Source organism: Rhincodon typus, chromosome 15, assembly GCF_021869965.1.
Source record: "Rhincodon typus isolate 14 chromosome 15, sRhiTyp1.1, whole genome shotgun sequence".
In the NCBI taxonomy this organism is placed as follows: Eukaryota; Metazoa; Chordata; class Chondrichthyes; order Orectolobiformes; family Rhincodontidae; genus Rhincodon; species Rhincodon typus.
The window spans coordinates 25,224,811-25,245,467 of record NC_063346.1 but is presented as its reverse complement, the minus strand read 5'-3'; the positions used below and the strand labels follow the sequence as shown (position 1 = coordinate 25,245,467).

The 20,657-nt window shown below is 39.1% G+C and overlaps 1 protein-coding gene across 5 annotated transcripts; it reads left to right on the top strand.

Annotated features, from left to right (window-relative positions):
* Positions 1-1,109: 1,109 nt before the first annotated feature.
* Positions 1,110-18,238, top strand: LOC109919495 (zinc finger protein 821-like). Of its 5 annotated transcripts, none has more exons than XM_048605841.1 (5): positions 1,110-1,199; positions 7,562-7,863; positions 11,274-11,446; positions 16,091-16,257; positions 17,648-18,238. In XM_048605841.1, the coding sequence occupies exons 2-5, from the start codon at positions 7,767-7,769 to the stop codon at positions 18,213-18,215; spliced, it is 1,005 nt and encodes a 334-aa protein (XP_048461798.1). In that variant the 5' UTR covers positions 1,110-1,199; positions 7,562-7,766; the 3' UTR covers positions 18,216-18,238. The 5 variants fall into 5 exon arrangements, 4 of the variants coding, with proteins under 4 accessions (XP_048461798.1, XP_020375104.1, XP_048461799.1 ...); XM_020519515.2 differs by having other exon boundaries at positions 1,122-1,224; XM_048605842.1 differs by lacking the exon at positions 1,110-1,199 and adding an exon at positions 1,242-1,391.
* The last annotated feature ends 2,419 nt before the right edge of the window (positions 18,239-20,657 follow it).

The window sequence follows — 20,657 nt, the reverse complement described above, 5'->3', positions numbered from 1 at the left end:
TTCTTCACAGATGCTGCCAGACCTGCTGAGCTTCCAGCAACTTCTGTAAGTGCTGGAGAAACTCAGTATGTTGGATGAGAATGTGGAGACAGAAACATAGAAGATAAGAGCAGGAGGAGGCCATTCAGCTCTTCGAGCCTACGCCACCATTCATCACGATCATGGCTAATTGTCCAACTCAATAGCCTAATCCCGCTTTCTCCTGAAAAAACCTTTGATCCCATTCATATATCTAGCCACCTACTGAATACATTCAATGTTTTGGCATCAACTATTTCCCGTGGTAATGAATTCCACAGGCTCACCACTGTTTGGCTGAAGAAATACTCCTCATCTCCGTCCTACTTGGTCTACCCCCAATCCTCAGACTGTGACTCCTGGTTCTGGACACACCAACCATTGGGAACATCCTCCTTGCATCTACCCTGAATAACCCTGTTAGAATTTTATAAGTATGAGAATTCCCTCATTCGTCTGCACTCCAACAAAAACAATCCCAACCTAGTCAATCTCTCCTCTCACGTCAGTCCCGCCATCCCTGGAATCAGCCTGGTAAACCTTCGCTGCACTCCCCCGAGAGCAAGAGCATCCTTCCTCACAAAAGGAGACCAAAACTGCACACGATATTCTAGGTGTGGTCTCACCAAGCCCCTGTATAACTGCAACAACACATCCCTCCTCCTGTACTCAGATCCTCTCGCAATGAAGGCCAACTTACCATTTGCCTTCTTTACCGCCAGATTACATATTTTGCGTGAAATCTGATGCTTCTGTGGAATATTCCGAAGGGGCGATAGGCAGTATCTCCTGTGGTGGCGGGAAGGTAAAGGTGATGGTAGGGGGTGGGGTGGGGGGGGTGGAATGGCGTCTCCTGTCGTGGGCGTGAGGGGGGAAGGAGTGCCCTATGGGAGGGGTGTAAGGTTGGGGGGGAAGGAGTGCCCGGTGGGAGGGGGGGTGAGGGAGGGGAAAGCAGTGTCCTGTCGTTGAAGGGGGTTGCGTTGATGGGGATGATGGCGGGGTGTCCTTTTGGAAAAGGGAAGGATACTGAGGTCCGGATGGCGGGCGGTTGCTATGGCGCGTTGCCTAGCGAGGACGTCACCAGGAGATTGGTCACGTGGTAGCGCCATCTTGCCCCTCGCACCCTTCCGGGAGAGACCGGTTAATGAGGTGACGGTCCGATCACCTACTACCGACTTACCGTGTGAGTACATCCGAGAGGAAACGGTGGGTGTAGTGCGACTGAGAAGTGAAGCCTGACCCTTCCTAAACCTTAACCGGAGGAGCAACCAAACGGGGAATGGCAGGGTTTGCTCGGTGTTACTGGTCCAGGGCAGATGTAAGCAGCCACTCGTTGCCGTGTGGGCGGCGCTCTGCAAGAGGCAGATGGCACGGTAACGGCCTAGGTGTTAAAGTGTAATGCCAGGCAGTGAGGGAGGGAGCTAAAGGGAAGAATAATCAAAACAGTGAATTAAAGTGGGAGATATAGAGAGTGCGAGATACCACCTTAATCAACTATGGTAAAACTTGTGTTTTCTAGCTTTTAATAAACACTGCTGATCAGAGTTTTCAGCAACCGACAAATGTTGAGAATGATATTCCTGATTAAAAAAAATAAACATACTGCACTTCTATTTGAGTATTTTTAGAAATGTGTATTGAAATGGCGCAGTCATATTTGAAACGTTTGCATAGTTTTAATGTTACTTTCTCTAAATTTTGAATTTCCACGACATTGTGTACAACGCTGTTGCATTACGTGTTCGTGTTTTTAAAAACTAAATCAAAACCAATTTTGTGCTACATTCTTCTTTGCAAACGGAGATATTAAAGACTCATTGACATATGACCAAATAGGTAAGGAGCGACAGAGGCAGGTGGAAGACAAGAACAGAAGGTACGTAGAATCAGAATAAAGCAAGCAAGAGTTAGTTTAGACAGACTTAATCCACTGCAATTTTGTTGTTGTTTTCACAATTCTTTGTTTAGAAAAGCCAAAGGTTTGAAGACCCAATATTAGGAATCAAAACCAAAAGAACTGCAGATGCTGTAAATCAGAAACAAAAGCAATTTCTGGAGAAGCTCAGCAGGTCTGGCAGCATCAGTGAAGAGAAGTCAGAGTTATTGTTTCGGGTCATTTCCTCAGAACTGATGGTAGCTAGGAAAATATGCAGAAGATAGGGTGGTGGGAGGGAGTAAGGAGTAAATGATAGGTGATGATAAAGCTCAAAGAGAGAGAAGAGCAGTTGGACAGAAAAAGGAGTGGATAACAATCTGGCTAGGAGAGTGAATAGCTGTTAATGGAGACTGTTAGTGGCTAACAATAGGTGTGTAATGGCAGACTACATGATAACAAGGCCTGGTGTTTGGTGTTTGGGGTTGGGGGCTAGGACATGGGAGAGTTCAGGCTCTAAAATTATTGAACTTGATATTGAGTTCGGAGGGCTGCACGGTCCCCAAGTGGAAACATGAATTGTTGTTCTTCCTCTACAGCAAGCCTGAGATAGATGTTGGCCAGGGAGCAGGATGGTGTGTCAAAGTGGCAGGCAACTGGAAGCTCAGGGTCATTTTTGCAGGCAGAATGCAAGTGTTCTGCAAAGCGGTCACCCAGTCTATGTTTTATTTCCCCAATGCAGAGAAGGCCATATTGTGAGCAACGAGTGCAGTAGGCTAGATTGTGAGAAGTGCAGGTAAAGTGCTGCTTCACCTCGAAGGTATGTTTGGGTTCTTGGATACTGAGGAGGGAGAAGATAAATAGGCAGGTGCTACACCTTCACCGGTTGCAGGGGAGAGTGCCATGGAGCTGTGAGGGAGTGAAGGAAGAGTGGACCAGAGTGTCCCAGAGGGAATGGTCCCTGAGGAAAGAGGAATCAATTCTTGTTAGTAGCTCTTGTTACTGAAATTTTATGATGTTTAATTGAGTCCATCACCTCTAAAGTATTGATTGTTTGTACAGATGTCATCCCTGCAAACAATGCAATATCAGACAGAGTGATTTAGTGAGCAAATCCTGATTGTAGATTTACTCTGATGTGCATTTTGTGGAACACCTTCTGCAGTTACGAGATGTGGAGGTGCATGTGTGAACTCAGCTGTAATAGTCATAATAACAGAAGGGGTACACCCTAGTAATAACTTGGAAAACTCAGCATGAAGTATATTACGAAGAGTAATGAGTTTAAAATTATAATGAGGTACCCATATTCTCTGTCTTAATGTTAGCAGTTCATTAACTTGACAATTCTTTTGTTCTATTGATTGCTCAACATCAGTGAAGTTTTATTGTGATTTGGTAGGAATTTGATAATGACTATAATTTAACAAAAATTAACAGGTTTTAATGTGAACTGGCCTCGTCTAAAGGATGATACTAAAGCTTTATTTCCTTATAAAGCAGTTTAACGAGAAAGTCCATTCTGCCCATCAAGTCCATGCTGGCTGTCTCTACACCAGTCTAATAAATCCCATTCCACTGCTGTGAACCTTGTATTCCCTTTAGTGTCCTCACAATTTCTCTTTTGAAATTGATTTTCATTTCTGCTTCCACCACCCTCCCTTCTTAAGCAGAGGTGTTACACTGGCCACTTTCCAGTCCTCTGGGACTCTCCATGATTCCTGTAAGATCACCATTAATGCCTCTACAACGTCCTCAGCTACCTCCTTCAGAAGTCTGGGATGTTGGCTATCAGGTTCAGGTGATTTATCCGCCTTCACATTTTTCAGCTTTCCCAGCTTCCACTACACACTCACCTCTCCTCCCTGATTCTCTTGACATTCTGGTATATTGCTGATGCCTTCCACTGTGAAAACTGATGCAAGGTATCCATTCAGTTCCTCTGCAATTTTTTTGCTCCCCATTATGATTTCTCCAGCCTCATTTTCCGGTGGTCCAATATCCACTGTGGCCTTTCTATATATGTAAAAAACACTGTTGCGCTCTTTTGTACCAGTAGCATGCTTATCCTTATATTTCATCATCTTCCCCCACCCCACCTACCCCCAATGCTTTTTTAAGTTATCTTCTGCTGTTTTTTTTTTAAAGGCTTCCCTATCCACTACCTTCCCACTAATCTTCACATTGAATGTTTTCTCTTTTTTATGCTGTCTCTGACTTCCTTCAGCCATGGTTGCTTTGTCCTCACCTTAGTATATTTCTTCTTCCTTGGGATGAATGTCTGCTGTGGCTCCCAAATTACCCCCAGAAACTTCTGCCATTGCTGCAAAACCAACTTCCCTGCTAGGTGTCCTTTCCAAACTCTGGTTGGCTCCTCACTCGTATCTTTGTAATTACCTTTACTCAATTGTAATACTGTTACGTTTGATTCATTCTTCTTCCTCTCAGACTGCAGGGTAAATTCTATTAACACTACTGCCCACTAGAGATTCCTTCACCTTAAGTTCCCTAATCAAATCTACCTCATTACACATCACTAAATCCAGCATTGCCAGTTCCCTAGTAGGCTGTACCACAAGCTGCTCCGAAAAATCATCTCATTGACATTCCATGAATTTCTTTTCTTGTGATCCACAACCGACCTGATTTTCACAGTACACCCAGTACACATGTTGAAGTTTCCCGTGATTATTGTAATAGATAAATATTGTATTGTTAAAGTGAATGCAATGTATATAGATAGGCTTCACTACTAGATAGCTTGTTCAACGGTGCTTTTTGATGATGAACCAAATCCCTTCCGCTGTGGCCTCTGGTGTGATTCTTCAGCTATACTGTGAGATAGATGCAGACAGCAACATTGATACAGATTGATGACATCTCCAAGGTCAGAGGACAAGTACACATCTTGCCTGGGTAGGGGACACACATGGAAATGGTTTATGAAAAATCTCTACTTTTCTGATATGTAATACTGTACGCTGCAGCAAGAAGTGCTGATTCTTTGGTTTCCATTAAAGTGTAATGATTTATTTTGAAATAAATACTATTAAAATTTCAGTAATTTAAGTAAACATTTGCATCCTTTGGAAAAAGTTTTGTTTTGAAGTCAGTATCTCTCAGAGGAGAAATTCCATGAAAGAACTCTAGTTTTGTATTTCCTCCCCATTTATAATGTAACTGGGAACAGCTTTTTACTTTTGGTTTAAAGTTGTATATATGTTATTAGTCAGCTTCACGAATAAATTCTAATTTGTACATGAAATATAGTGCTTAATAATGTGGTGTTGAGAATCTGCCATCAGTTGGGTTGAACTATCTGAAGTAATCAGAAGTGCTGATGAGGGTAACTCATTTGATGTATCCTTCATGGACTTGAGCAAGCCTTTTGATAAAGTCCCTGTTGGTAGACTATTCAAGAAAGTAAGAGCCTATGGGAACCAAGGCAAAGTGATGTATGGAATCCAAAATTGGCTGAGGGCAGGAAGCAGAGGGTGATGGCAGAAGGATTTTTTTTTTAATGGCAAGTCTGATTCCTGTGGGATTCTGCAGGCTTTGGTGCTGGGGCTCTAGTTGTTTGTGGTGTACATTAATAATTTTGACTTAAGTGTAGGGGTATGATGAAGTTCGCACATGGCAAAAAACTCAGGGTGGTAAATATTGAAGATGTCAGTAGACTGGTCAGGTGGGCAGAGCGGTGGCAAATGGAATTTAACCTGGAAAATGTAAGGTAGTGCACTTAGGGAGGGCTAATGAGGCAAGGCATTACACGACGAATGTAAGAAATTGGAAAATTCTTAAAAACCCTAGGGCTGTTGGTGTACACATTCTCAGATCTCTGAAGATAGTAGGGCAGGTAGATAAAGTTATTAAGAAGTCATATGGGATATTTGCCTTTATTAGCTGGAACTTAAATAAATGAGCAAAGAGATTGTGCTGGAACTGCTATTTTGACCACGACTAGAGTATTGTGTGTAGCTGTGGTCACCATTATAAGATGGACGTGATTGCCCTAGAGAGGGTGCAGAGGGATTAATAAGGATGCTGCCATGGGCTAATGGGGACCAGATAAAGGTATATAAGATTGAGAGGCATAGATAAGATAGATAGTAAGGTTTTTTTTCTTCCATTTAGAGGGGGACCTTTTAAGGTAAGAGGTGAGTTGATTAGTGTTGTCAGACTTTTGTTAACTGACATTGACACAATGGACCGAGTGGCCTCCTTCTGTGCTATAAGCATCTGAATCTATGGCTACCCTATGCACAATGCAGTGAATAATAACCAATAATTAGACTTAAAAGTATATTGCGTTTTAAATATAGCTGATGTCCTACTGTTCACACAATTGGAAATTGTAATTTACTGCAAGACAAACTGAGACTGGCAGTTACTTGAATTTTAAACAATCTTTAAACTGCTTTTAATCCATTTTTCAGGATGGTTCTGCATTTTAAATACAGTACTTTTATTCATTTTCTTGTTTGTAAGCCCTTTTCCCTTTAGGAATGTGCTGTAATTTTACAAGTTCTTTTGTTACTACATGTAGTCAAGTGACAATTCTTTTAAGTAATCTATTTTTTTAATCAACCTGTTCAGAGATGTTTTTACACACCTCTGGAACGGAGGGACTAATCTAAGGTTAGACAACTGAATGACTGATTTTATGCATGGAGGAGTGCTGGTCTGTCCCAGATGAATGCAGTCATATCCTTGCCTGAGATTCACCTGCTTGCTTCTAATAATCTGAAAGCTGATTATTCCTTTGTACCTTGCCAGCCAGTGGCTATTGTCATGGCATCAATACTGCCCAAGAAAGATAACTTTGAAGTTAAAGTCTTTAGAAAATACAAGTTGAAAAGAAATATGACTTCTGTAAACGTTTCTTTTATTTACTTTCTGATCTTGTTTTTACTTTGAGGCTAATTGGTGAAGGGAGATTGCCTTTTTACATACATCCAACTTTCACAACTGTAAACACCATGGAACAATAATTGTCGTTTGTAACGACGCTTGCAGTAGAATTGGCTGCAGGCTTAAAATTTATGTAGAGAAGTTGCATTAACTGCCAGCAGCTTATAGCACCCAGAAAAATGTTGCTCTCTCATGTTAATGCCATAAAGTTAGATTCTTTTGTATTGGAGAGTGGCATCAACAGCTGAAGTATCACACCCCTTCTGATATAAAAATATCTTGGTTGTGCATTTGTTGGGGATTGAACCACCACCTCTCCTTTGTTTTTGTACCAGCCAATCCAAACTCGCTTTTCTGAGTTAAAGGATATGCATCTTACTGAAGGTGGTCAGCTTACTTCCATCTTTCCATTTCTTTACAGCTGAAGGGAGTGATTCATCTTATTAACTAAATTAATGCCTCAAATGTCCAGTCCATCACCAAAACCTTGCATCTAGCATTTTTCTGGTTTTTGACAGCTCTGAATATTGGTCACCAAAGATCCACTGTATGTAGTGTTACATTAATTTTCATCATAATTCAAACAAAGGGGAAGGAAATTTTTGCCTAGCTAACATTTTTCAGTTTATCATTTGCATCTCTTCTGTGGATAATTTTGCAACTGAAATATTTTTCTTTGTAAAAATATTATTAAAGTATTGATGCTTCATTGGTAAGAAAAACTTAAGTATTTAACCATTTTTCTGTTTTCTACCAAAGGTGGTGCTTTGAAAATGAAGGATCAGTACAGAACAGCCATTTTGTGATCCTTTTGGGGTTTCGAACTTTTATACTTGAGATGACTATTGTCTAACAACGTAACTCAACAGTTTAGAACGCACCATCAAAATGCAACAGTGGATATTTTCTTCAAAAGATTCAAAAATTAAGAATTATTGTTTGTACAGTGCAACATTCTTTAGGGATGGAGGAGAGTGTGTGCACAGATAAATATGAAGGTGACATGTCAGAGTCCAATAGTAACCATGGAAACCAAGTGAAGAACTTTGTTAACATAATTGGTGAGTTTATTAAAGTGGAGGAATAATGGCCTATAGGGCTCTGAGGTAAATAGACACAACAGGTATCCACTTCGAGGTATTTTGAGAACATTGACTGACTAATTTGACTTGTACATTTTGCCTTTCTATCTGTATTTTGTTAACTTTGAAATAAATATGTTTTTGATATATATACTTTTACACACAATCATATACCCAAGTGTATTTTTTTCCTTATAGTTCCGAGTTCCTTCCAACCTATTGCACACAATTGTAGTGTAGGAACATGGTAACATACTGAATGAACTCTTCATGCTACCTAAAAATGTGATCTTGTGAGAGAAAATAAAAAAACTAGGCCATGTCAATTTGAAGGGGAGAATATCTTAGCAATTCCTCTTCAAAAATTCTTTTGCCCATGGTTTTTATTTAATTGAAGAGCTTTGAACCACTTTGTTGCTTTATTAAGTCACACTACATTGTTCCATTTAAGGTAATTTAGTATTGTTTGCCTGAATGAATTTAAGGATTGAAGTAATTTGGGTTTCATGTTTGAGTGCAGATTTTTCAAAGTGGGGGATTTTTGGTTTGCTGGCTGTCATTGCACAGGCAGTCATAGTCATACAGCATGGAAACAAACCCTTTGGTCCAACTCGTCGGCGCTGACCATACATTCCCAATCTGACCTAGTCCCATTTGCCAGCATTTGACCAATATCTCTCTAAACCCTTCCTATTCAGAAACCCAACCAGATGCCTTTTAAATGTTATAATTGTACCCGCCTCCACCACTGCTTCTGGCAGTTCATTACATAAGTGCACCATCCTCTCTGTATAAAAGGTGCCCCTCAGGTCCCTTTTAAATTTCCCCCTCTCACTTTAAACCTATGCCCTCTAGTTTTGGACACCTTTACCCTGGGGAAATAGACCACGGCTATTCACCCTATCCATGGGCCTTGTGATTTTATAAACCCCTAAAAAGGTCACCCCTCAGCTTCCAACAGTATTCGCAGTATTCTAAAAGTGGTCTCATTAATGTCCTCTACAGCAGCAACACAACATCCCAACTCCTATTATCAATGCACTGATCAATGAAGGCAAGCGTGCCAAACACCACCTTCAACATCCTGTCTACTTGTGACTCCATTTCCAAGGGACTATGCACCTGTACTCGAGGTCTGTTTGTTCGGAAGCACTCCCCAGGGAAACCCTACCATTAACTGTATAAGTCCTGTCCTGGTTTGCCTTTCCAAAATGCAAAACCTCCCGTTTATCTAAATTAAACTCCATCTGGCACTCCTTGGCCCATCTGATCAAGGTCCTGTTGTACTGTGAGATAACGTTCTTCACTGTCCACCACACCACTGATTTTGTTGTCATCTGCAAACTTACTAACCATACCTCCTAATTCATCTCCAAATCATTTACATAACTGATGAAAAGCAGTGGACCAGCACTGATCTCTGCGGCACCTCACTGGTCATAGGCCTCCAGTCCAAAAAACAACCCTCTGTCTCCTACCTTCAAGCCAATCTTGTATCCAATTGGCTAACACCCTCTGGATTTCATGTGGAACCTTGTCAAACACTTTGCTGAAGTCCAGATAGACAACATCTACCACTCTACCCTCATCAATCTTTGTCACCTCTTCAAAAAATTGAATCAAGTTAGTGAGACATGATTTCCCACACAGGAAGCCATGTTAACTATCCCTAATCAGTCCTTGCCAAATGCATGTAAATCCTGTCCTTCAAGAAATCCCCTCCAACAACTTACCCACCACTGACATCAGGCTCACTGGTCTACAGTTCCCTGGCTTTTCCTTACTACTAATAATGGCACCACGTTAGCCAACCTCCAGGTCTTCTGCCACCTCACCTGTGACTATCCATGATACAAATATCTCCGCAAGGGGCACAGCAATCTCTTCTTTAGTTTCCCACAAAGATCTGGGAAACACCTGATCAGATCCTTGGGATTTATCCACTCTTATGTGTTTTAAGACATCCAGCACCACCACCTCTGTAATATGGACACTTCTCAAGGTATCACTATTTATTTCCCTAATTTATCTAGCTTTCATATCCTCCTCCACAGGACATACGGATGCAAAATACTTGTTTAGTATCTCACCCATCTCCTGTGGTTTCAGGATTTGGATATTTGGAGATAATTTGCCATGCTGAATGAAGATTAAACCTTGAGTTACTTAGAAACAAACAGAAATTGCTGGGAAATCTCAGCAGGCCTGACAGCATCTATGGAGAGAAATCAGAGCTAATGTTTGGGTCCAGTAATCCTCCTTCAAAACCTAAAACATTCACTTTGATTTCTCTCCACAGTTGCCGCCAGATCTGCTGAGTTTTTCTAGCAATTTCTGTTCTTGTTTCTGATTTCCAGCATTCGCAGTTCTTTGTTTGTTATTCCGTAAGTTACTTAGTATTTTCTGAACATCCAAATGGAAATATCTACCACAAATGCAATGCATACTGAGACTGACACAGTAAAACGATACACAATCGTGCAGCTATTTGGTAGCATTCAGTCACCATGGTTTGTGTTCTTCCTCCATACTTCAAGGGACTATTAAGCACAAATTGACTGTTTTTGATATAACAGTCACTACACTTTTCTAAATAAAATTAATTGACTGTGAAGCATTTTGGGATGTCATAAGGATGTAAATAGCGCTCAATAAATGGAAGTTTATTTCTCCTTTGTTAACTAAGCTTATCCAAATCTATGTTGGGTATGTTGTATGCATTCTAATTATTTTGAAAAGTTTCGATTGCTAACATTCATCAATTAAGGTCAAGGTTTATTATCAGTTGTGGACGAAGGAGAGATCCAGGAGGCATTTGAGGAACTATAGCATATCATCTGAAGTGCTGGAAGAGATTACCTTTGTTAATTCGGAGGAGCAATGAGGGATGGAGATTAGAGAGTGTGTTTGCACAAGAATCATGACATTTTAATCATAAAAACATCTCATAATAACTGATCTGGCAAAATGTCACACAATGTGAAACCAAGTTATATAAACTCCAAGGCCTAGATTTGATTTGATCCCTAATCAGTGAAAGTTGCTCAGTGGTAACAGTTGAGGTATTAGAATTGGTCCCAGTATTTTGGGGTGAGGGAGGAAAGTAAATGGTTTTCTTATGTTCGTTCTTGACTAATAATCCCTGCTCCAGGGTGTGTATACAGTCTGTAGCCTCTCTCTCAAAGAATGGCTAGTTCAGGTTCCAGATGTCAGCTACAGAGAAAGGAAAGACAGGGAACTTAGTCTATGCTTTCATATTTTTATTCTCCTGCTGGATTGACATTTTCAAATATTAAAAATTAGTAAAAATGAATATTTTTCTGTATCTTAATATTGCCTGAGATTAATATTGGTTTCTGATTTCTGTGTTTGCTTTTTTTCTTCTAAAGGTAATTGTGGTAGATCAACACAATATTCAGAAGACAACTTGCTCTGTAAAGAATCAGAAGATCATCTTTTACCCACCAGTGGTTTGATGACAACCAAAAATAAAAATGAAACTGAAAGTGATATGAAGGGACAACAGATGAGCAGCAATTTTTCACACTCTGTAAATATTCAGGTAAATGCTATGTCCTCTACAAAGTCTAAAAGGGAAAGTTAAGACGTGTATTTTACTTCAGAAATAGATGTAGAGCATGTATTTAAGACATTTGGAACATTACTGGTTCACTGGGATTTTACTTCATAACTTTAACACATTTTTATCTGTTATCTCTCAAGACATAATTGATTCTTGGTTATACGGTTCTGTGGGCAGAGGCAGCTTTTGCATACCTGAATTAAATAATCATTTTTAATTGAAAACCATAGATTAGTCAGCTACAGGGAGCTGTTGTCTGTTAGCTGAATTTTGTTCATGTATGCTTCCTCCGAAGATAACCAGTTGAAGATCCAGAACAGGAATTTCTGGCATGTCTCTCTTGCCTGCTCCAGAAGACTGAAACCAACTATATTGCTTTCATTGCTGAACTGGCTGATGTAGGTTAATTTAGTGTAAACCACAAGAAACCTGGGACCACTGATTTATTTAGGGCTACACTATATATTTAGTTGACATTAACAGTCTTTTCAAAATTACCAGGGCAGTTAATTCCATAAGCATTGATTCCATTCTTCTTGACCAAATCTGAGGGTGAACTCGACTATTTTACAGCCTTGGCATCCTATTTGACCTTGATCTCATATACTGGGTCCATATCTTATCCATCAACATGCTTGCTACAATGTCCATAATGCTGCCCATATCCACCATTGTCCAAGCTCACTGACAGTTGGGACATTCATCTGTGTCCCTTTGTTACGTTTAAACCAAAGGTTCCCAAAGCTCACTTTAGCTCAGAATTGTTACTGTGCATGAGGCCGTTCAGCCCATGGTGTGTTCACTGGCTGTCTGAACATTTTGATTAGTGCTACTCACCTACCTTTTCCCTAGAAGTATGCACAGACTTTCTGTTTAAATAATCATCTAATGTCCTTTTGAATGCCTCAATTGAATCTGCCTCCAAGTGGTGTGTCCCAGACTGTAATGACTCACCAGAAAAAGTATTCTCTCACCTCGAGTTTCTTTTTGCACAAGATGTTAAGAGTGTGCCCTCTGATTCTCAATCCTTTTATGGGAACCTTGTACGCTCTGGCCAGACTCCTCGTGATTTTAAAAAAGAAAACAGTTCCACTTCATTCTTCTTCAACTGAAGTTTCCGAAATCTAAGGGTGCATTATGTGGATAAACCGGATATACCACCTTTGTGTGCATTTCTGCCAGCATACCAGTTCAATATTTAACCCTTCTGATGGCAAAGCCTTGTACAATCTATAAATTGCAGATACAACTTAAACATTGGCTTAATTAGTACTAGTTTCCATCAGTTACACAAAACATTGTTTGAATTGATAGGTGTATTTGTTTACATTGGCTGCACTGTTTCCCTAACTTCTCCTGCATGTGCACCAACCTCTCAGTTAAAAGTAATCTCAAAATTCATCTTTGGTCATCCTGTATTAATCCCCTTCCACGGCTGACATTCTTTTCCCTGGAATGTTTGTTTTCGTGTTAAAGATGCTATATGATTGTAGACGTTTAATTTGAATTTGATATTCAGCTGCTGTGTCGTAGGTGCACACAAATCTATTGAACTTTGTTCATGAAACAATTATAATAACATCATGCATGTTTACACAACACAAGTTAAATAGTTTGGTGTGTTAAATGATGTATTGATTTTTGATAGTTTCTTTCTGAAAAAGTCTCTAAAAGTCTGAGTTTCCTCTTTACACAAATTTTCAGCAAAGTGTCTCACTTTACATAACACTTAACCTCTTAGGGTCCTCCTGATTATTTCTGTGCCCTTCAGATGCAGGATCCTGTTTGAATCAGGCTGCCCTTGAGGTATAAAGAATGACCAGAGGGATAGACCATTCGCTCCTTTTCCCTGAAGGAGCCAGCCTGATGATGATTTGCCATTTGAACACAGTAGCCTGGAGTAATTGATTCTCTGTGCAAATAGAGCTTGCAAATCCTCATGAGTTTTGCACTCTCGGAGAAACTGGAGATTAGACGTGTGTCTCTCTTCTCCAGGTGAAAAGCCAGCTAAAATTATCAATTACTCTGGTGCATTGCCCCTAATGACCTGACTGGCTCCAAATAATTTGGAAGAGATAAACAATTGTGACCCACTGTAGGAAACCATAAAATGAGCTGAGGTTTTGCTGATGAGAGAATGTCACAGCAATCTGTCCCCCTAGAACAAACTGTCCAGTCTGTTTCATGCTAAAATTCATATCCTTGCATTTGGGAATAAACAAATCATGCAGGGCAAACATCCACTGGAAAGCTTCTAGAAGAGTTTTGTCATGTTTCTTTCGTTGTCCACATTACAGTTAAGTTTTTAAATTTCAACTTTCTCACAGAATAAACGACTTGTTTACTTCTAGATGTCAGATCCATCATTAGACAACCTCTATGTATTGCCCTGGAAACATCTCCTCTAACCCCAGGGATAGGTATGCCATAATTTGAGAACAACCTTCTCTAGAATTACAAATTATTCTAATTACAAATAATAATAAATTATTACAAATTATTGTAATTGTAATTACAAATAATTACAAATCCTGTTGGCTGCCTTAAATCTTGCACCCTTCATTAGCTAGGTCACCAATCCTCATTGGGATCGGTTAGCTCTGTTTGCGATACAAAGTGACGTCAACAGCAACCTGTCACCTTGCCTGAAGTGTGAAGATCCTTGGGTTAAACCACCACCAGTTCTCTCTCTAATGAGAGATCAACCCATGATGGTGACTTTACCTTGAATTCACAGCAAGCTCTGTTCAAATAATCCTTGTGTGCACTGTCCTCATTAGCTCCTGGCAACACCTTGATTTTTGCTCTTTTATTTTTGTTTAAAATTCTCATCCTTATTTTCAAATCTCTCCATGACCATGCCCCTCCCTGTTGCTATCTCCTCAAGCACCAGAAACTTCTGAAATCCCTGCACATCTCCCTGTTCTGATCTCGTGAATTCCCATTCTCATCACTCTGCCATTGGCAGGCATGCTTCAGCTGGTTAGACTCTAAGCTCAGGAATTCCCAAACTTTGCTGTCTTAGAGGCGAGAGAGGTAATCCTTAAAACCTATTTCTTTGACCAAGCTTATCATCACCCTGTCCTCCTGTCTCTTTTTAAGTGGTTCGATGTCAAATGCTATTTGATAATCATTCCTACTGAGCACTTTAATGTTATTTTAAATGACTGCATGAACAATTAATTTTGAACTGTGGTAGAATTGTCAGAAATTTAGCACCGTTCATGTAGAAATGCATTTGCAAAGTTACCAGATGAATCTTAATAAGCCACTGAGACATTTTCAAATCGTGGTTATATAATATTGTTTGTAAAGTTGAGCGTGTTTGAAATATTCAAGGAAAGTTCTCATTTGCTCTTTCTAATTAGATTAGCCATGTTTTGAGAAATAAGGATAGCCAGAACTAAAAATCTTATTTGTTTTGTGCAAATCAACTGTGTTACAATACAAATATCAACATATAGAGTCATAGAAATATACAGCACAGAAACAGACCCTTCGATCCAACTTGTCCATGCTGCCCAGATATCCTAGATAAATCTAGTCCCATTTGCCAGCATTTGGCCCATATTCCTCAATCCTTCCTATTCATATACCCATCCCGATGCCTTTTAAATGTTGTAATTGTACCAGCCTCCACCACTTCCTCTGACAGGTCATTCCATACACACACCACCCTCTGCATGGAAAAAGTTGCCCCCTAGGTCCCATTGAAATCTTTCCCCTCTCATCTTAAACCTGTGCCCTCTAGTTTTGCACTCCCCCACCCCAGGGAAAAGACCTTGTCAATTTACCCCATTTTTGCCCTTCATGATTTTGTAAAGCTCTATAAGGTCACCCCTCAGCCCGTGACACTCCAGGGCAAATAGCCCCAGCCTATTCAGCCTCTCTGTATAGCTCAAACCCTCCAACCCTGGCAACATTCTTGTTAATCTTTTCTGAACCCTTTTCAAGTTTAACAATATCCTTCCTATAGGATTGCAGAATTGCATGTGGTATTCCAATAATGGCCCATCCAACACCATAGTTGGTACATATTACGTCATATGGCTGGTACAACCATACCATGACCTCAAAACTCCTATACTCCTTGCACTGACCAATAAAGGCAAGCATACCAAACGTCGTCTTCACTATCACATCTACCTGTGACTCTACTTTCAAGGCACTATGAACCTGCACTCCAAGGTCTCTTTGTTCAGCAATATTCCCCAGGACCTTACCATTAAGTGTATAAGTCCTGCCCTGATTTGCATTTGAACACATTTTCAGTTAAAATTAATCTTGAATTGAGAGTTGGCCTGGCTGATTAACTGATACCAAATTTAATCCATGTGTTGTTTTTCACCTTTCCTTTGTTCTATAGTTTCTTTTCCAAAAAAAAAGTTCATCTGTAATCTTTTCCAGTTCGCTGAAGGGGTTCAATTTTGATTTCTGTCTTTTCTCTCCACAGATGCTGTCTAACTTCAAGTGCCTTTTTTTTTCAATATTTTTCTATTTTTGTTCCAATTTTACTTCTTTAGATCAATGTATAAATTGTTCTAAAAGCTTTAAAATGTGTAACTTGACTGCTAGTAGTTGATACAAGACTGTATTTGTGAACTCACGTTTTAATCATTCTAGCACCGTACAGACATCAGAGATACCAAAGGGCTCATTTGCAGTATTTGTGGGAGTACATTAAGCTGTAGGAGTTCACTGGATAAGCACGTGTTGATCCATTCTAGCAAGAAACCATATCACTGTGCAGTGTGTGGGCAGCCACTTGCAGCAAAGGACCATGTGCAAAGGTCGGTAACCTATGATGAATGCTAGTCAATGTAAAAGAGAAAGGAGCAACAATGCTATGATCCAGGTTTCACAATAAAAGAAAAGCTGCATGTTTGTTACTTTTTAGGAACTAAACGATCGAGCTTTGGGCTAGAATTTGCTGCATTTATATATATTTTTTAAGAAGTGATTATCTGTGCTGACCACTATGAACGTACAGATTAGCAGCAGGAGTAGATCATTCAGTCCTTTAAGCCTGCTGTATCATGTCTCATCTGATTGTAGCCACAATTAAATATTAATGATAGCAAATTAAGTATGCTGGCCAGAGAACTCCCTTGCTAATAGCACTGAGTAGTTTGCCCCCCGCAGTGTACATGGATTCAAGAAGCAGCTCATTACCACCCATTCCAGAACAGTTGGAGACGGGCAATGAATGCTGGCCCTAGCCAGTGACACCCATGTTCCCTTCAGTGAATAAAAAAAAACTTTCTTTTAAGGTTTCTGAATTTGTTGGCGATTTTAAAAATATTGAAGTTTTAAAGTTGTGCTTAGTCATGAGGGAAAGAGAAACGTATTTGTCATGCCTTTTGTGATGTTAGACTGCCCCAAAACACCTGTAGGTGAATGGAAGACTTTTCAAACACTCACTCTTGCAGTGCACAGGAAGGTTAGAGAAAAATAAATCTGTCTTTTAAATTTGATCCCTTGGAGATGCAAAGAATCTTAAAAAGAGTATTAATTATGCAATATTTTGATGATGATGAATTATGCTGCGATATAGTTTTGTGGGTTTTGGGATGACTACATCTACATCCAAATTATCATTGGAACACCATACAATCACAGTGGGTTAGATTTTGTTGAAGAAGTAGTGTGAGTGATACGATATTGAGTGCAATTGTTTTGCTTTTCTACTGTTCGGAAGTGTTTTAAGCTTACCATCTTTATAAATATTTGATGTTGAATTCAATCTATTTTGTACAGAATATTAACTTTTCCTTTTCTCTCACTTATTGTACTTTAAAAGTTCTATTTCTGGACATTGTCATAAATTTATTCAGCAACAACAGAAACAAAGTTGCTGGAAAAGCTCAGCGGGGTCTGGCAGCATTTATGAAGGAGAAAACAGAGTTAGTGTTTCGGGTCCGGTGACCCTTCCTCAGAACAGTTCTGAGGAAGGGTCACCGGACCCAAAACATTAACTCTGTTTTCTCCTTCATAAATGCTGTCAGACCTGCTGAGCTTTTCCAACAACTTTGTTCTTGTTCCTGATTTACAGCATCCGCAGTTCTTTCGGTTTTTATTTAGTCATAAATTTATTGTTATATAAGCATGGGAATTTCCTTTTTTAAATACAAAAGAGTCATACGTTCTCCCTGATGTTTGCTTGGGATGTTGAATTTACAGTGTGAAGTTGCCAGAGGGACAATCTGATATCAGTGATAACACGGAGAGAACTTCTATACCTGAAGAAGCAGGACCATTCTGGAATTCCGTGGTAGCTGCGGGGATGCTGTTTGTTTGTGAAACATGTGTTGCTTACAGAAATCTTCTTGAGGCTGAAGAGACTTCAGTCCATAAGTGGATGGCCCGGAGACAGAATGAGCCTCTGCATGTTCGTTTGCAAAGACTAGAACGTGAACGGACTGCAAAAAGACTTAAACGTGCTAATGAATCAGCAGATGAAAGGGAGATGAGGAGGCTGAGAGATCGTGAAGCCAAGCGTCTTCAGAGAATGCAGGAGTCGGAAGACCAGAGGGCAAGAAGGTTACAACGTGAGAGAGAAGCTATGAGATTGAAAAGGGCGAATGAGACTCCAGAAAAACGGCAAGCAAGGCTCGTAAGAGAGAGAGAAGCAAAACGGATAAAAAGACGTCTGCAGAAGTTAAACCCTAGTCTATCGGTTCATATTTCTCAGAAATCAACACCAGAAATGAGCTCATTCCAGCTTCGTGTCGCTTGCCCCAATCTATAAAATAAATATGTAGTTTAAGAAAATTTGACTTTATTTTTGCTCTGAAATAAAATTTACCCAGGGTTCCATCCAATATGAGATACGATCCTATGATATGCATTGGAAATATGGTAATGGTGTGGAATAGAAGATACAAAATAAGCATGTTCTTGTAGCTGTGTAGTCACACAATCAGCAGTAACTTGTATAAAACTTTACAAAGTCACACTTCTGAAAAACCAATGATCTCAAACTCCAGTGAATCTCTGTTCTTTGTGTAATTCTTTTGACTGGAATTATGTGGCTCATTTTCTTAGCTGTTATACTAAATTATTTTACTGCACTTTTTCAACAAAAAGTAGCATTCTCTAAATCTTGTGTTGAATTCTTCCTCTACTGTTACTCAGATTTTGGCAGGGATATTTCACAGTAAGATCACAGAAGGCAAATGAGATTTCAGTTTTATGGCAAGCTTGGTGGACATGATCTTAGCTTTAGATAACAATGTGTTTTTGACATTCACTTATATGATCAGCTGCGTGCACTGCTCAATTATATGAGCTAATTTGTAAACAAAAATTGGACTTTTGAGAATGAGGCATCTTTTGCAGTTTTACTTTTAGCTGTCATTGATGTTTATATTCAGTGCAATTATTTTTGAGTACCATCACAGCAGGAAACTTGCACAAGAACAAAAGTTTTTATTAGTTTGATGTATTGAATTGCTGTGGTTTACTGGCAATCGATATTGAAGAGTTGATTCAACTCTTCCAATACTATTAATACAATTATGCTTTGAATGTGATAAATGTTGACAGCAACATTGAAAACATGTACTGTGGTTGGAATCACAACCTTGATTGAATATTATCTTTCTTACACTTTAATTGTATGCACATTTATATGAACCTTTTCAATTTTTTTTCACAAGATCCTTGATCCTGCGCAAGAAACCTGCTTCATCATGTTATGCCTTGAGCATCAAGATGCCAAAATACTTTATTAAAGCCAATAGCAGATAAATATCTTGATTAGAAGTATTTCAATGGTATTTCACTTCAGTAAATTAAATTTCAATGATTTATATTTAACACTATTAAACATGCTGCTTTTTCCCCCAAGTACTAGACTTAATAATCATAGCTGACTTTTTATTGCTTGTGTTTGTAATTTCCTGTTTAGTACCTTCCCCAATATTACTAGTGTAGTTTGCGTGTTGAAAGAACACCACCACTATCATTTTCTGCTCTTGGCATTTCTAAGCTCTAACCATACAGATTTCACTTCATCAGAGTTAATATCCTAAATTAGGGGGTGTATTCAATTGAAGGAAGGGACATCTAAATTGGTAAACAAAACACAGTTGACCTGCGGATTGGATGCAATTTAGATTTCAGTAAAGGGGGACAAATGAATCACTGTTGTATTAATTTCCTTTTTAAACAACAGTGCTACCCAAATCCTTTTCCTTTTTGTCTGTCCTTCTTCCCATTCCTGGTCACCTTACTGCTACATTTCTATAATCTCAACTATATCACAACCATTTATATCTGTTTGTGCAACTAATTCATCCACTTAGCGTATACAAGATGAACTTCGCACTTTCTTAAAACAATTGTGCACATAGGTTTTCAGGGTGGTCCTCAAAAGTTAGATTCTACTATTGTGGTATTATCCTTTAATGTGACTAATATTAACTTGAGACAATCTAATGAGAAAGATGCTGAGTGAAGATTGGTAGATGCATACAAAAGACAATCCTATTGGAGTTAGAAATTGAATATTATAATTTTTCATGCAAAATAGACAGCCATACAATTTTATCTTTGAAGCCCAAATATTTGAAGATACTATTTGCAGTGTGCTTTGAATTGAGCTTTGTCACAAATTTATTAGAATTCTACACTTAATTTGAAACAATATCAACGTGCTAGAGACAAAGAAATTTCAAGTCCTGTTAGTAGTGACACTTTATGTGGCTGGGAAACTCTCCAGTGATTAATTTCATTCTCATTTATGTGTGACCTAGTGAATGTCAGAGCCCTAATCCAAATCCATTGCAGACTGATGTAATCTTATTACATTAGCATTTACTTGATGAAATACTTTGGAATTTATTTCCACAAGCTGTAACAGTCACTAGCTGAACTAATCCCTTGAATTATTTCATTTGCCTGCAATAGATCATTTTTAAATTTAGAAATGTGGGTAATTTTAAAAAATCTTTAAATACATTATTTAATGATTTGTACTACTTAATGTAACTATTTACAGTTAAAAATTGCAACTATTTTTGCATAACATGATGCAAGTCTGTGAGAATTGGAATTTTGATGTTATGTATTAGTTTTCAATTATTGTATAGTAGGTTTGATGTAGAATTTTGAATGCTGAAACATAACATTTTTGATTTCCTAAATGTTGGATCATAGCCCCACAGATGAAAGTTGTCCATCTTTTGGG

Coding starts and splice junctions, on each gene's coding strand:
- LOC109919495 (XM_048605841.1), top strand. CDS start 7,767: ATGGAGGAGAGTGTGTGCACAGATAAATATGAAGGTGACATGTCAGAG. Junction 11,447..16,090: donor CACACTCTGTAAATATTCAG/GTAAATGCTATG, acceptor TAATCATTCTAG/CACCGTACAGACATCAGAGA. Junction 16,258..17,647: donor GCAAAGGACCATGTGCAAAG/GTCGGTAACCTA, acceptor TTGAATTTACAG/TGTGAAGTTGCCAGAGGGAC.